The sequence below is a fragment of the Mixophyes fleayi genome, chromosome 2, assembly GCF_038048845.1.
Source record: "Mixophyes fleayi isolate aMixFle1 chromosome 2, aMixFle1.hap1, whole genome shotgun sequence".
NCBI lineage: Eukaryota > Metazoa > Chordata > Amphibia > Anura > Limnodynastidae > Mixophyes > Mixophyes fleayi.
Window position 1 is genome coordinate 243,856,103 of NC_134403.1, and position 18,038 is coordinate 243,874,140.

The 18,038-nt window shown below is 40.7% G+C and overlaps 1 protein-coding gene across 3 annotated transcripts in view; it reads right to left on the reverse strand.

The window, feature by feature from the left end:
* Nucleotides 1–18,038, reverse strand: part of ACACA (acetyl-CoA carboxylase alpha) — a 526,387-nt gene that overhangs the window by 489,415 nt on the left and 18,934 nt on the right. For all 3 annotated transcript variants that reach the window (XM_075195717.1, XM_075195718.1, XM_075195719.1), the window contains exon 9: nt 17,341–17,451. In XM_075195717.1, the coding sequence (XP_075051818.1) occupies nt 17,341–17,451 (111 nt within the window). The remainder of the gene's footprint in view (nt 1–17,340; nt 17,452–18,038) is intronic.

Consider the following 18,038-nt stretch of genomic DNA (forward strand, 5'->3'; position numbering starts at 1 on the left):
ACGCTGTAGGCCTATGAAGGCTGAAGAGAAATAGACACTAACCGGTATTAGCGCAACTGGTCAAACAGGCGCGGAGTCTAACGTGCCCCTGGTGTTCACCAGGGACCCCCGCAAGGAGGTTTGGACTTCGCAGCAGAGAGCACGCAGGTCGCGGTCCTATTAGCCAGTTACCAGTGTAGCGTAGAGAGGTCAGACGGTTCCGGGTCACAGCAATCAGGGATATCAGGTACAAAAGGGAAATCCAGTAGAGTAGTCGCAGAGCCGAAGTCACGGTACAGAATGGGTCACACAGAGGAAGAGGATGGTCGCCAAGTCGGGGTCACAACAGTAAACAGGATACTCAGGGAAAACAAGGGAGTGTGGAAGCCAGGAACACTGGTGGTAAACCTGTTACTCTGGCACCCTAATGGCGCCAGAGACAGGTTTAAATAAAGGTCATGATGCACTGATTGGCGGAAAGGAGGAGGCGGTGATTGGAGAAGGCAGCGGCGTCCCGTTGCCTAGCAACGGAGCGAAGGGCAGGGCGCATGCGCCCGAAAATACAGAGGAAGCCGGAAGCTGCCGCCGGGAGGTCAGATGTCCGTTCCCCATCTGACAGGAGATCAGCGGGGACGGCATCTGACACAAAACACGCAAGGGCGGTTTTGCAAAACCGAATCCAAAACCAAAACACGGGGGTCAGTGACCATCTCTAGTTTTTCTCTGGTTCTTCAGAGGAAAAACATAGACAACAGTTGGGGGAAGTTGCCCCTCACCCTTTGAAAGGATCAAATGAACTGACCTATGACCAGCAGGCAACTGGAATATCATTAACCCTGGACCAATGAAGACCTCACTAAGTTTTTTCTGTATACATAGTGACATCATCAGTATTTTTTTCTATGCTGAAGCTACATATAAGCATGCTGGCCCATTGTTTGGTCTCTCTGATCCTGACTACATGTGACCATGACTGTATTCCATGGACCTGGGTGAAGGAAAATGTAATGTATTCAGTGTTTTTATACTTTCCTGCTTTATTGTAACATCTTTAATGCGTAATAATGGCTTGCTGTAAATCATGCTATATTGTGCAATTAAATATCTTCGCGGGGCGTGGCTTGACCAAACATAAGGTAGGACATCCAGTGCTGCTCTCCCTGTAACATTCAACATAATTGCGGGGAGTGCCATTGATTGGGGCTGAGAGGAGTGTCGGCGGTGGAGGAGCTCTGATGCGGGCCTGTGATCTGGGAGATCCTGCAAACTGAGCAGACAGACTTGAGAGGATTTCGCCCGGCTCTCCTCCCCCCCCCCTCCCGGTGGCCATGGGGACAGGGCGGTGATAATATCCCTAGATGCAGCCAAAGATTTTGACTCTGTAGAATGGGAGTATTTATTGGCAGTCATGACAAGATTTGGTATAGGTCCCAAGTTTCTGTCCTGGGTGAAGCTGCTATACTCGGCCCCAGTGGCCAGAGTTAGTGTGAATGATCATACTTCTTCCCTGTTTGTGTTGGGGAGAGGCACGAGGCAGGGGTGTCCCCTATCACCAACCCTGTTCACCATAGCTATAGAGTCTCTGGCCTGTATGATAAGGACACATCCGGGAATCTGTGGACTCAGGGCTGGAGCTGACAAGGTTGCATTCTATGCCAATGACATGCTCCTATTTTTGCAAGATTCTGGGTGTGCCCTGACCTCCCTGCTGTTCTTCGTAGAGGTGGCTTCTCTGGCAATGGACCGTGAAGTTTAAGTATCTAGGAATATGGATCACTAAGGTACACACTGATTATATATCCCTTAACATCGACCCAGTGATTACTTGTCTTTGGGCAAAGATATCCTAGATAACCTGGACTAGACTCCCTTTATCGGTGTTGGGCTGAATTAACCTGATCAAAATGGTTATGCAACCGAAATTCCTGTATCCATTGTATCACTCCCCGGTTTATCTTCCTAGGATTAAATTAATAAGTACATGTCCTCTTTGGTCTGGTGGGAGTAGCTAACTTCTTTGTGTCGTCCTAGAGCAGCAGACGGCCTGGCACTCCCTGACTTCAGGGCTTATTATTTTGCTGTGCAATTGGTTCATCTTAGGGACTGGGTTGGGTACTCATTGACACCTGTCCTGGTTAGTTTTTTGAAAAATTGTGTGGGCTTTGATAGATCCCCTATACAGACCCCATTAGGCACAAAGGTTACAAAAACAGCCCCACCGATAATTAAACAAGCTTTAATGATTTGGGGTGTTGTTAGGAGGGCGATGCGACCCACTGGGCTAGAGGAAGATACTCCAGTGTGGGCCAACAGTACCTTACCGGAGCTTTACAAAATAAAATGATTTCTCAAATGGAGAGATGCAGGTATAACTTCCCTGGGGCAATTATACTCTAGTGGCACCCTTAAATCCTTTGCAGAACTACAGGCAGAATTTAATTTACCAAACAATTTATTCCATACATATTTATGATTACGACATGCCCTGGAGGTCCAGTTTGGTAGCTCCCCTCTCGTCTTCACTCCTGACCCTCTTCGCTTACTTCTTAGGCAAATTGGATCTACAAAGATCATTTCATTGTTATATATATATCTTCTATACTTACCTCTGATGACCTAACCTCGTCTGCGACAGGGGTGGGAGGGGGACCTGGGACCTCTGACCAATGAGAACAGGACTTATATGCTTGACAGTGCACGAGAGGCCACCTCATGTACCAGGTATCCACAGGTTCAGTTGTACATTTTACATAGAGTGTATTATTGCCCCTGCAGGCTGCTGCAGATGGGTGCCAGATCCGACTCTAATTTCCCAATATGTGCAGGATACTTTGCTTACTTCTGGAACCTGCTCTGGGGTTGTCCTGTTGTAGTGGACTTTTGGTCAAGGGTGGTGGATTGTATTCAAGATACAGGCATAGATATCCCACTACTGTACCCCAAGACTTGTATATTTGGTTTAGACATCAGACCATTATTGGATAGATCGGAGACCAGATATGTCCTTAACCTCCTCGATTTAGTCAAAGTTGAAATCGATAGGGCGTATATTGGCATGTGAGGGACCAAACTTTGCTGCCCGATTGGTTTTGGTAAATGCTGGAGGGGGGATGAAAGATTCACATATCAGTCCCGGGGTACCATACCAAAATATTACAAAGTATGGTAACAGATATACCTTATTCTAGACAGAATCCATAAGACATTTCTGATATGTGGTAGAGCTTCATTTGACATCAGTCTCAAAGTGAAAAATACTTGTATCTGATCTATGGATGATCTCTCCTGAAAGGGTCCAGCCTAGTACTTATACATTTCTTATGTAAGGAGGAGTATGGAGACCTACCTGACATACTGTAAGCATAAGGCATTGTGCATCTTGCTGAAGTTATATACATTGATATTAAATAACACTTATTGCATGTCACCATAAAGCTCAACTGTTTGTTATATTTCTTATAATGGAGGTCTTGATTAACAATTGACATGTGCAGTGTATTCTCTTGTGGAACTACTTAATTTATCTTGTACTTTAATTCTCTTCGTTTTCCTTCTTTGTTTTCTGTTTTGTGTCATAAAAATCAATAAAAACATTTCATTTAAAAAAAAAATCTTTGTGTTTGGAACAACAATCACATTGGACACGTTTTATTGGAAAGCAATAAAATGACTAATAATTTGGGGGCTCGCAAAGGCGCTATACTACTTAAGGATTCGCAACACCTACGGATTTCGGTTTACCAACAAAGGGTGGGACGTCATCATACGGGTGAGAACGCAAATATTTCTATGCCTTTATATCATCTAGTGTTGTTAAACCGAATATCCGCTTTGTGTAATCTATGGGGTGCTAGTGAGAACTTAGGGACAAGAAAGAAAAACTGTTTCTTTTTCATGTCATTTTTGCAATTTAAACGTGGTTTGCTGCTTAGCATAGGCATATGCATTTCCTGTATTGTTGCCACGTGTTTAATAAGTTGTGTTGATAAATAGTCCTATTGTATTTTATGTAAAATTAATTATTAAAGCCTCTGAAAACTTATTACAACCATTTGGGAAAGTATTTTTCTGCGCAGAAAACAAATATACAGATATATATGTATGCGAATTGTGTGATTGTGAATATAAAGTTGATTTACTGTTGAAAAGAGACAGGGACAAAGGTTCTGTTTGAAAAAAGAACAAGATATAAAGAGATGGTGAAAATTGGTAGTATACGGTGAAAATAGGCAGTATATGGTGAATAGGTAGTATATACGGTATATGGTGATAACAGGTAGCTCCAATTGCAATCGCAGAGCCTGCAGATAGCTTAGTATCTGTAAGCTGTGCGATCGGACAGCACAATTGTGCCAATTGTATACGGCGAGAGGAAATTCGCTGGAAAGGCTGATAATCTTCAATATTCAGTTCTCCCAGTACTAAACTACTCAAACAGGTGTGCTGGAAAGGCAGGATATTGCACGGTTGATATTTCTGTTCTCCCAGTTTCTATGTTAGGGGTCCTCGCTGGGTACACCGACAATCGCGCGTATTGTTCAGTTGTACACAGTTGAGAAGGAGTGGAAACAGCTTGTGCAATTCGTCCACGGCCAATAAAAAATCTCTAGTGGGAGTTTTGTGCTGTGAAGCAATGGAAAATTCAGTTTCCATATGGGTGCTAGACAAGCGTTAGAGATGGTCGATAAGTAGGCACGATAGGGTCTGTGTTTGTGAGTAGAGAAGTGTAAGGTAAGTATACAGTAAAGTTATGTATGTATTGGCATACAGTAAAGGTAAGTATACAATGGTATACTGTGATCAGTGGGTCAAGATGACCGATGGATGTGTGAAATCTTTTCCCATCTTGGTTGGTAATATTTATCAAGAGGTACTGAGTAAAAGTTAGATAAAAAACATTTGTGAAAACTGAGAAGTAAGCTGACTGTTTACAACTGTGGCGATAGTAAAGGGGGCATGTAGCAAATGTAACTGATAATCTGTATTAAGTGTGTAACTATTTAGGTTTAAAGATGAGTAACTTAAATGTCTATTTTTTTTTGTGTGTGTTTGTATATGGTGTGTGATTGAACTTAGGTGTAAAACCCTGCAGTAGAGAAAAAAGGCCAGTTTTTTTCCAAACAGTCTGAATAAACTTTTGGCTTTATTCCATTCATAAAGTGCAGCCAGGGAAAAGAAATGTACAAAAGAAATTTGTTGTGTGCATGCAATGGCTTAGATTCAGGAATCCTAGAAGAAAAAAAAAAAAAAAAGCAGGTTTCACATGTATGTGCTATTCAGTAGGTGAGAGATATTGTCCAGATGTGTCCAGACTGCAATGAAGCTAAATAGCCTTAGAACAATAGAAGGACTGTAGATGACCGTTGCTAGGGAATTTTCCTGGTCACCAAGTAATGAAAGCAGACAGAGATATTTTTTTTTTGTTTGTTTTGTTTTTCTGTTGTCTTGTGTTTATTTTCCTGTCGCTGGACGATGATAAGGATTGAAAGTAAAGTAATAAAGATGTTTGTTTTTCTTTGTTATTTGATACTTTGTTTTGTTCTTCTCTATTGTAGATAAGGACAGACAAATAAATATATTTAGTAACTATGGGGATTGCAGGAGAAGTACAAAGTTGTCCCTTAAAAGTCAAGTTAACAATGGATCATTGTAACCCACTTTCTTTTAACTGCAGTAGCCTATGATGACTTATTTGGTTGAGATTTATTATTTAAAATGAAGTGTGTATATACTCTGCTTCTAATGTTGTTTTATGCATTTCAGGAACACACATGGGAGATACAGAGTATGCGTCACAAAGGGTCAACTTTGCACTTCTCTATTATAGCTACAAGTCCATTGCAATGTTTTATAGCTATTGTGATCATAGATACCAAATTTCATACGAGCTAACGTTGGATGACACTGGATTGGATGGGTGATGTAACGATCTGTTAAACTTAATATGAATGGGGAAGGGGTCATAGATTAGTTAATAGCTAACAGGATTAGTGAAATAGTACAGCCATTTTCCCCATAGTGCCCAATCCAGCTGTCATTTTGCTGTAAATCTCCTTTTCTCATCTCTGCTTTTCTGTTTGTCTGGAAAATCTTTCATTATTATTATTATTATTATTATTCTTTGCTGTCCTATTTCTAATTCTTTACATCTCTGTCAGTATCTCATTATTTTGTTATAAAGAAATACAAAACACGGTCTCACCCATGGGACTAAGACGTTTTTGACAATGGACAGAATTATGGGTACACACACTACACTGACATAGTTATGAAGGTAGCTAAAGGTTTTGTTTTTAGGCTTTCTATAAGCTTCTATAAGTTTCTATAACTGATGATTTTTAAGTAGGGATTTTGTAGTGGAGATGCAATTCATGTTTTATAGATTGCATGTTGTATCTGCCTTTTTGTCTCCTGGGCAAAGTGTACAAAGTGTGCCTTTAGATGCACAAACGGTGGAAGGAGAGAGACAGGAGACTAGTTATTAGATAGATATATAGAGATATGTATTTTTGTGTGGAACATTTGAGTAAGACTTCTGCCACAAGACTTGACATAAGTGAAACCCATTAGAAAATGTTAAATTTTCATGTTTTATAATTTTCAAAGTCAGACAGACGTGTACTGGATATTGTTATAATTGATGAAGGTGCTAGAAAAATTGATTCCTTTGCCCTCCTCACTTAGCCAAGTAGCTGAACTTGTGGGATTGAGAATGGCATGTGAGTTGGCAGAGGGTAAATCAATTGATATACATTGGTTTTCAGTATTTTACTAGGATAGGGTCGATGTTGAGGCGACTGAGGAACTTTTATGACAATAGCAGTATATGAGTAGAACACTCACATTACATGAAAGACTTGTGACAGTGACTCAGTTACCAACTGAAGTAGCTGTTATTTAAGTTAAAGCTTACACACATGACTTTAATAACAGGGCAGACATAGCTGACAAGTGGGCAGCAGGTTTTAACATGACAACCGACAAATCAATGTTTTGTTTTGTTTCTAAATAGTAAACACACATGAATTAGTTAATATATGAGATTTGTGTTACCTGGGGAAAAAGCGGTCTGGAAAATGAAGGGATGTGGTCATGAGTCCTCTGGAGAGATGGACAAGGTAGACCTGTGGCTCCCAGAGTGCATCTTAAAGACCTAGCTTTAGCAGCACATGGTCTGACTCAGTTGGGTAAAGGTGGTATGTGCAAGCTGGTAAGAGCATACTGGTATGCATCAGACATTTATTCTCAGGCTAGTACAGCGGTTCCCAAACTGGGTGCCGCGGCGCTTTCACTGGGGTGCCGCGGGCCAGCCATAGAAAAAAGAAAGAAAACAGAAAGTTACCAATCCACGTGGCGCCGGGACCCAGCAGCCTCCTCTCTCCCGCAGCTGTCACTGAATATCGACGTCAGTGACAAGCTGCTGTGGGAGAGAGTAGGCTGCTGGGTCCCGGCGCCTCGTGGATTGGCAATTTTCTGTTTTCTTTCTATAAATGTAATTTTTTCATCAATAGGTACTGCAGAATGTGGAACTTCCCTCTCAGATCCTTATTTCTCCAATTTCACTACTTAAATCAAGTTTGCCCGTTTCCCCAACAACATTCGTACTGCACATTATATATATCATTTGGGATTTTTTTCCCATCCAGGCTCATGACATTTTTTTAAATTATTAATGATATCTCTATTATTACACAATACCAAAAATGTCTCCTCCTGATCTGATAACTAATAAAACTTAGTTTTATGATGATGTCTCACTGCAATCAGGACTATTTTACTGCATATATTCCTCTGCGCTAATTACATTATTATGAATGCATTAATAGGCACCCTTCATTTAATATGCCCACTTACACCATTATTATTCACTCCACTATGTTATTAGAAATAGCAGAGACAGCGTGACAGAGAGCAGAGGGACAGCGTGACAGAGAGCAGAGGAGGGGGACAGAGGGCAGAGGAGGGGGGCAGAGGGCAGAGGAGGGGGGACAGCGTGACAGAGGGCAGAGGAGGGGGACAGCGTGACAGAGGGCAGAGGAGGGGGACAGCATGACAGAGGGCAGTATGTCTGGATGAAGAGGGGGCAGTGTGTCTGGATGAAGAGGGGGCAGTGTGCTTGGTTGCAGAGGAGGCAGAGTGTCTGGATGCAGAGGGGCATTTTTGCATACAACTAAATAAGTATTTCTGTCGTGACCTAAATACTTATTACAATTTTTTGACCCAACTACTTCTAAAACAGGACTGCTCAGTAATTATTTTGGAGGGGTGCCTTGAAAATATTTGGAGACTCTAAGGGTGCCGTGAACTGCAAAAGTTTGGGAACCACTGGGCTAGTAGGAAGGCAGTATCCTGTCTTACTTGAGTGAGAGAAAATGTCAGGAAGCCAATACCAATAGAGCCATCTCATATCCCTCCTACAGATGGACTTTTTCCAGGTAAAACAAATCAACTTCATCCAAATGGCACCTTGCAGGATTCTCAAGTATGTAACATAGTAACATAGTTGATGAGGTTGAAAAAAGACACCAGTCCATCAAGTTCAACCTATTTTGGATCTCCTGCGATCCTGCACTTATATTTGAAATTAATCCGGAGTAGGCAACCGCCCATCTGTTTCAATTTTGAAAATCCCCCCAGACTCAATATTGCAATCCAATTTTTACCCTATATCCACTACTATCCTTTATTTTAAATTAACGGTCGTATCCCTGGATACACCTTTCCGCTAAAAATTTGTCTAACCCTTTCTTAAACATATCTATTGAATCTGCCATCACAACCTTCCCTGGCAATGAATTCCATATCTTGACTGCCCTTACTGTAAAGAACCCCTTCCTTTGCTGGTTGTGAAATTTCCTCTCCTCTAACCTTAGGGGATGACCACGTGTCCTGTGTATGGTCCTTGGGGTAAAAAGTTCCCATGAAAGCTCTCTGTATTGACCCCTAATGTATTTGTACATAGTAATCATATCTCCCCTTAGGCGCCTCTTTTCTAAAGTAAACATGCCTAAACTGGCTAACCTTTCCTCATAACTTAATGACTCCATACCCTTTATCAATTTTGTCGCCCTTCTCTGAACCCTTTCTAGTTCCAAATTATCTTTTTTATAGAGTGGTGCCCAGAACTGTACTGCATATTCAAGATGAGGTCTTACCAATGATTTATACAGTGGCAAAATTACACTGTCTTCCCTTGCATCTATGCCCCTTTTTATGCATGCCAATACTTTGTTTGCCCTTGCAGCTGCTGCTTGACATTGAGCACTATTGCTAAGTCTACTGTCTACGAGCACTCCCAAATCCTTTTCCATTATAGATTCTCCCAAATTAATTCCATTTAATTTATAGATTGCGTTCTTGTTTTTGATCCCTGAATGCATAACCTTACATTTATCTGTGTTAAACCTCATATTCCATTTAGCCGCCCAATCCTCCAGTTTATTTAAGTCCCTCTGTAGAGAAGCTACATCTTGCTCTGATTTTATTACCTTACAGAGTTTAGTGTCATCTGCAAAAATAGAAACTTTACTCTCTAAACCATCACCAAGGTCATTAATAAATATATTAAAAAGGAGTGGTCCCAGCACGGAACCTTGAGGAACTCCACTTAAGACCTTTGACCAATTAGAAAATGTTCCATTTATCACAACTCTCTGTTCCCTATTCTCTAACCAGTTTTCGATCCAAGTACAAATTTTGATTTCTAGACCCAGTTCCCTTATTTTGTAAACCAACCTCTTGTGTGGCACTGTATCAAAGGCCTTTGCAAAATCTAAGTAGACCACATCTACTGTCCTGCCCTGGTCTAAGTTCCCACTAACTTCCTCGTAGAAACTAATTAGATTAGTTTGACATGACCTATCCCTCACAAATCCATGTTGATTCCCACTAATAATTTTATTGCGTACCAAGTAATCCTGAATACTGTCCCTTAAAATACCTTCCAGTAGTTTCCCCACTATTGATGTAAGGCTTACAGGTCTATAATTCTCTGGTTGTGATCTCGTCCCCTTTTTAAACAACGGCACCACATCTGCTATTCGCCAATCCCTTGGTACTGAGCCTGATGAGATTGAATCTCTGAAAATTAAGAATAGCGGTCTAGCTATTTCCGAGTTTAATTCCATAAGGACCCTTGGGTGTATGCCATCTGGACCTGGAGCTTTATTTATCTTAATATTCTTCAGTCGCCTTTGGACTTCTTCCTCTGACAACCAAGTATTAATTAATGGCATGGTTTCATTTCCATTTTTATGTATTACTCCTGCCATTTGTTCCTCTCTGGTAAATACTGAAGAAAAGAACGTGTTTAATATCTCTGCTTTTTCCTTAGTATCATTTATCAATTCACCCATCTCACTTCTTAGTGGTCCTATATTATCTTTTTTTAATCCTTTTGCCATTTATATACTTAAAAAACTTTTTGGGGTTTGTCTTACTTTCTTTTGCAACGTGCCTTTCATTTTCTAATTTAGCCAATCTAATTTCCTTTTTGCATGTTTTATTACATTCCTTGTACCTATGGAAGGACTCCTCTGACCCTTCAGATTTAAACAATTTAAATGCACGCTTCTTCCTTTGCATTTCTTCTCTTACCTTTTTATTTAGCCACATTGGTTTAGACTTAATTCTTTTACATTTATTTCCCATAGGAATGAACTTATACGTGTATGTTTCCAACAACATTTTAAAGACAGCCCACATTTCTTCCGTATTTTTTCCTTCAAAGGCTTTGTCCCAGTCTATGCTCTTTATAGACTCCTTTAGCATATTAAAATTTGCCTTTTTAAAGTTTAAAGTCCTAGTTGATCCCTTATACTGTTGTTTCTGGAAACTAATTTCAAATGAGACCATATTATGATCACTGTTTCCCAAGTGCTCCTTTACTTGAATATTTGATATTACGTCTACATTGTTTGTTATTACTAGGTCCAGTATAGTCCGGTTCCTAGTTGGTTCCTCAACTAATTGGGACATGTAATGGTCTTTTAGCGTGCTCAGAAACCTATTTCCCCTAGCTGTACCGCAGGTCTCAGTACTCCAATCAATGTCCGGATAATTAAAATCTCCCATAATTAAAATTTGACCTAGTTGTGTAGCCTTTTCAATTTGCTGTAGAAGTTGGGCTTCCTCAATCGTACTAATATCTGGCGGTTTATAGCATATCCCTATCAGAAACTTCTCTGAACTTTTTCCTCCGCTGGATATTTCCACCCACAATGCCTCTATATTATCAAAAATATTCTCATATATAACTTCCTGAATACTTGGTTTTAATTCTGGCTTAATATAAAGACATACTCCTCCTCCCCTTTTATTTACCCTATCCCTCCTGAAGAGAGAATAGCCTTCCAAGTTGACTGCCCAGTCATGTGTATCATCCCACCAGGTCTCAGTAATACCTATAATATCATACTGCTCATTCATTGCTACTAGTTCTAACTCCCCCATTTTACCTGTCAGGCTTCTTGCATTTGCAAGCATACACTTAAGTCTATTGGCTCCCTTAGGTATTTCTTTTTGCTTTAAAAAGGGCCGCTCCTTATCGGCTATGCTTCCCTTTCCCCCCTCTCCACCCCCTTTACTCTTGTTAAATTCCTCCTTACTACTCTCAATGTCTATCCCATAAATACTTGCTTGCCCCTCCCCCCCGGAGCCTAGTTTAAAATCTCCTCCAACCTTCTAACCATCCTCTCCCCTAGCACTGCAGCCCCCTCCTCATTCAGGTGCAATCCATCACGACAATAAAGATGGCAACTGACCGAGAAATCAGCCCAGTGCTCTAAGAATCCAAAACCCTCCTTCCTACACCAATCTTTTAGCCACGCATTAACCTCCCTAATCTCCCGCTGCCTCCCTGGACTAGCGCGTGGCACAGGTAGTATTTCCGAAAATACTACCTTGGATGTCCTTGCCTTAAGTTTGCGACCTATGTCCCTGAAATCATTCTTTAGGACACCCCTTCTTCCTCTAACTCGGTCATTGGTGCCAACATGCACCAAAACCGCTGGGTCATTCCCAGCCCCTCCCAACAATCTGTCCACCCGATCCGCAATATGCCGAACCCGAGCACCCGGGAGACAACACACTGTTTTTGCATGCACGGTCCCGGTAACAGATTGCCCTATCTACCTTCCTAATAATTGAATCCCCTACCACCACAATCTGCCTGGGTCCCTGAGTAACTTTGGTCCCCTCTGTGCTGGAGAGACCATTCCCCTGGTTGCTAGAGGAAGCAGTGTCATCCAACTCTACCAATTCTGAACTGCCTTCCACAGTATCTTCATCCAATCTGGCAAATCTGCTGGGATTGCCTAGCTCAGAACTGGCCTGCCTCTTCCTCCCTCTGCTACCCCTAGTAACTGTTACCCAGCTGCCTACCTGTGCATCCTCCTCTGTCTCTGCTCCACCCTGCTCAGCTAACGCATCAACGGTGAGCTGTAAACTCTGCTCCAGGTTGGCAATGTCTCTCAATGTTGCAATGGTCTGCTTTAGATCAGTTACCTGGGCTTCCAAAGAGACCAATTGCTCACATTTCTCACAGAGGTATAAACCTTGGAACACTTGCTCCAAGTGTGCATACATATGACAAGATATGCATTGAGTGAGATCATCAAGCCTGCTACTACTCATCTTATTATGGCTAACCTAACTTCTTATAGCCTACAGTGAACTTTAGTACTAGCCTTTCCTAGCCACTAACCAGTTTAAACCCCTTCCTGGATTCAACTCCTTAATGGAACCAACTCCACACTTTAAACAAAAACAGCACTTGAAATCAAAAAAGCAGTGAAATCACAAGCTCCTAGTGTACTGATGAAATATATCTGGGTAAAGGTTTATTGAAATGTTTCTAATATTGCTGTGTCATATTAAAGATTTTTGCTAGTAGATATGGTAGCCCTACAGTTATATAGAAGGTGATAGGGATATTCATTCTTACTGGTAATAGCTTTTAGATAATGGGCATAATGTATGTGCAGTGATAGTAAGTTACATACTTTTGATCAGCCACAAACCAGTGGGAATATAGAGCAAACGGTACTAGCTAGAACTAATTGAATAGCATGATGGTTGAAATTAGATTGGAGTGACCAGTAGCTTTGGCTATTTTTCCTCCCCACTATCAGAATCACTCCTAAGCCACCTCTTAAACCTGTTACCTTTTGAAATACTTTTTACTTTCCCCGAGATGAGTTTATAATGGAGAGATTGTTCAAGATCTTGTAAAGAAAAACAAATAGTGAGACAGCAACAAAGGACATTTAAAAGACTGTCTCCTGATACGTTATACTAACTGTTATGAAGTTGGACTGGGAGAGTATGTTATGGACTGTAATTTCCTACGCTCAAGTTGTTTGACAGACAGGTAGCAAGTGTTGACGACCAGCATCACATTCCTAGGAGTAGCAGAGAGACACTTGTACCCATTCCATCCACTGCAGAGGAGTCAACCCCCGGAGAAGGTTCCAATTACACTCGTGAATCTGTTCCAGGAGACCCCAATTGCAGTTAACACCTGAGGCAAGGACTTTACAGAGTGCTATCCAGCATGGAGCAGCAGTTTTTCCTGTTTTTCCCTGTCCAGTGTTCCTCTCATCTCATTCTCCTTTCAGGACAGTCAGTTCTTTCAATTGTGAACAGGTGACGGAGGCTGGTTCAGGTAGTGATATTGAGGAGTTGGGAATGAAGGAGAAGTTGGTAGCGCAATTGGTCCAGCCAATTAAGCTATTCAATTCAGGTGTAAAAGAAAAATTTGCTAACGGTGGAGCTCGGAGAGAGTGTAGGGGCTATTGTCTGAGGAGTAATTGTGTACGTGAGTACTTTGACCCATAGTTGAACAGAGGTCAATATTTCTGAGGTACCCGAATTATGGGGTGGGAGGTCAGTAGGGGAAAGGTAATACAGGTAGCTCCCTTTAGTTTGAAGTCTCCCAATATTCGGCAGGCTAATCACCGTTTCACGTACAAAGAAACAGAGTATTGGGAGACTGGGGAGAACGAATAGACAATAGCTTGCCCCACAAATGTTGATGAAAAACCTGTTGATATTATTAGAGTGTATTTGCTAACACAGGGTTAAAGGAGATCATAAATGACATTTTTGACAGACATAGGATTATGCTATTGGTGAAAAAGTATTATTTAAATGTCATCTAAGCTATAAGACATGCTTCGGACAGATGAACATGTTAGGCATGAAGAAATGTAGTAGAATACTCTATATTGCCGTTACATATTTTATCGTACCCTGTATCCTTCCAGATAATGTATTACATATGTGGGTGAAGGGCATACAAAAGGTTAGCTCCGAGCTCCAAAAGGTATATGTTCCATAGGAAAATAAAAAATAGTTTCTAGGATTGTGACTCTCTTATGGTAATCGGACTGATATCCTCAGACAGTGTGGTCATACGTAAGGGGGACATGCATTACAGAACAATGAAACGTACTACTGAGATCCTGCAATAAAATCTTTAAGGTGATAGTGCACTATCAAAGGGTGGGGCTGTCAAAGTCAGATAATTGGATGAAGTAACCCAAATTGATTAATATTGTTTTACCGTGCGATTGCGATTAATACGCCACGTTATGATGCAATCGCATGGATTCACAACACACACATTTACATTCGCACTTACACTTGTACATAATACACATTAAGGTTCCAATCCACATTTATTAGTAAAATGTATTGTATTGTTTATTTATGCATAGATAATACTATAGTAAAAGGTATTTATGGTTCAGGTGTTTTAAAAGGTAAAAAGAGTTTGGTCTCATATTAAAGCTTATTTCACCAGCATTAACCCGGTTTGGACAGAGTAGTGATCGCATCTAGCGGTCGCAAGATGTAAGCAATATGAGATTAATACTCAAAAGTACTTTGAATAACCACTTCAAACTGACCCACACACAGAGCGAAAACGTAGACAACAGTTGGGGGAAGTTGCCCCTCACCCTTTGAAAGGATCAAATGAACTGACCTATGGCCAGCAGGCAACTGGAATATCATTAACCCTGAACCAATGAAGACCTCACTAAGTGTTATCTATATACATAGTGACATCATCAGTATTTTTTCTATCCTGAAGCTACATATAAGCATGCTGGCCCATTGTTCGGTCTCTCTGATCCTGACTACATGTGACCATGACTGTATCCCATGAGCCTAGGTGAAGCACTATAAGGAAAATGTAATGTATTGGGTGTTTTTATACTTTCCTGCTTTATTGTAACATCTTTAATGCGTAATAATGGCTTGCTGTAAATCATGCTATATTTTGCAATTAAATATCTTTGTGCTTTGGAACCACAACAATCGCATTGGACAATGTTCCATTGGTAAGCGATAGAATTACTTTAATACAAGGCAGGTTCCATGAGGCACTGAAGGAGACTTGCAGATTTAATCAATAGCACTCCTTTAATGCAGCATTGCATCTTATCTCAAACTGTGTGCATGCGCAGGTACATAGAGAGTAAAGAAACAAAACAGAAACAAAACAAAAAAGTGGGTGATTTATGCAATGGTTTCTGTATAATTTGACCAGGACTTTTGCAAGTGCAATGTGGTGGATAGTTGGGACATGCAAATGAGCTTCTGGTTCAGCATTTGCTGTGATTTTTGTCCAGGGCCCCATTTTGTCTAAAGTACACTCTGACCTCACATGAATATCCGCTGCTTAAGTGAAAACAACCAGTTTTATCTGGCACGCCGAAGTTCCACAGCAGCTCTGTTTCGGCCATCTTCAGTGGCTTTAGCAAATCGTTTACCCCCAGGTTCCGTTGTGAGACGAAATACTTATGCTGACTAGAGGTCAGTAGCACACAAGAAAGCAGCTAGCACATATGTTTGAAGTTGAACTGGGGGCACAACTATGAGGCATAATGATTTTTTATCAATTAACAAAGTGAAAAGTGCATGAACAGAAGAGAAATCTAAATCAAATCAATATTTGATGTGACCACCCTTTGCCTTCAAAACAGCATCAATGCATCAATTCTTCTAGGTAAACGTGCACACAGTTTTTGAAGGAGCTCGGTAGGGAGGCTGTTCCAAACATCTTGGAGAACTAATCACAGATCTTCTGTGGCTGTAGGCTTGCACAAATCCTTCTGTCTCTTCATGTAATCCCAGACAGACTCAATGATCTTGCAATCAGGGCTCTGTGGGAGAGGTACAATAGTGAGTGTCTGCAGGCAACAGTGAAGCATGAGAGGCTCCTTGCAAGTCAGAGGCTGTATTTAAGTAAATGGAGGTGGAGAGGTCATTAAGAAATATTTTCAGCGTAAAGAACAACAAGGAAACCTGGAAATGATAATATAGCCCCCTCAGAGCCTTGATCTCAACATCATCAAGTCTGTCTGGGAGTACATGAAGAAAGAGAAGGATTTGTGCAAGCCTACATCCACAGATCTGTGGATAGCTGTTCAAGATGTTTGGAACAACCTAACTGCATAGTTCCTTCAAAAAAACTGTGTGCAAGTGTACCTAGAAGAATTGATGCTGTTTTGAAGGCAAAGGGTGGTCACACCAAATATTGATTTGATCCAGACTTCTCTTTATTCCTATCATTTTGTTAAAGGATAAAATAAACCATTATTACTTCTATTTTTGAAACCATTCTTACCTTGCAGAATTTTTTTCACACCTGTCTAAAACTTTTGCACAGTAATATATATATTTTCAAAAAGCAGTAGAAGTGACTGTATGGCATACCAACTTATAATAGCCCATTTCGCCCAGTGTATATATGCTGGCAGTTCCCTCCACTGTTTAAATTAACCATAGGAGCACTTTGAATCAAATGTTATTACTACATAGAGCCTATGTCTCCCCTCTACAAACAAGCATGTGGTTTAGTAAGGATTCAAAAGATTTCAAGATTCTTTTATTCACTTACCATGGATACATGTCACAAGGTCCATTCATTCTAGACACAAGTACTAGGCAAAGTGGATGATGTTGCTGAGGAAATCTACCCCTAGCTCCCCCCTACGGTGCCTGCTGGGAGTCATGGATAATCCTGCAACCTCAGACTCAAATTAGACAATTTATGTTAATTATCTTATTTTATGCACAAAAGAGTAAAGTGCTTATAAACCTTACAAAAATAAATAAATAGAAAAAATGGTACTGATAAACAGTTTTTGTAAGAGAAATCTTTCTCTCACATTGCCTTTCTCCCCACAGCACAGGTTCCTATAAAGGTTTTACTTTATGCGGCCCCCAGAAGGAAGCAGGTAATGACGACCAAATTTCAGGTCACAGGGGCGTCCCTTCTCTCATTTACAAATTATGGGACAGCTGTGAATACATGATGCCCACACTTACACATATTCAAGAATTAAGGCTTACTTGGCGAAAAAGGTTGGGAAAATCTTCTGCGTTGTTCACCTTCCGAATACCTTTCCCTCCTCCTCCTTCAGATGCCTTTATCATTACAGGATATCCCACATGCTCTGCAGCCTTCAACAAAGACATGCACATTAGTTGAAGAAAAACAAACTAACAAATTCAGGCAACTTTTAATGCTGATGTCCAATTTGTATCCTCATTACGGTGAGGTAGTACAGTGTTTTCTTCATGCAAAAAAAACCCCAATACTGATGAAATGCCTTATTAGAATGAATAACTTTAATAAATTTATTAAAGTGGCATTATGAGTTAATACATGTGACATGAATAAAATACAGTTTAGTTTGAGTAAGTACTCAGGAGCTGCGTCATAGGAGACCAATGCTTTGACCAATATCTTCTGTAAATATTATGAGCTGTATGCTATAAATCCATGCCCCTATGGTAGAACTGTGCATATCAAAATCAAATCCATTACCATGCTAAGACAGCAAATGTTTTCACAGCCAGAGGAAAAAAAATACAAACATCCTCCCTCTACCTGGGTAAAATGCTTTGAGTGAGGACCAAAATAGGGGATGAAGGCCTGAGCCAGAATAAGAGATAAGACTCCAAGAGGCCATAAAAGCCAACCACACATAAAAAAAGGCTACATTAATCTGGTATCCTTAGTGTTCACTGAGCCCTAGGCGGGAGCC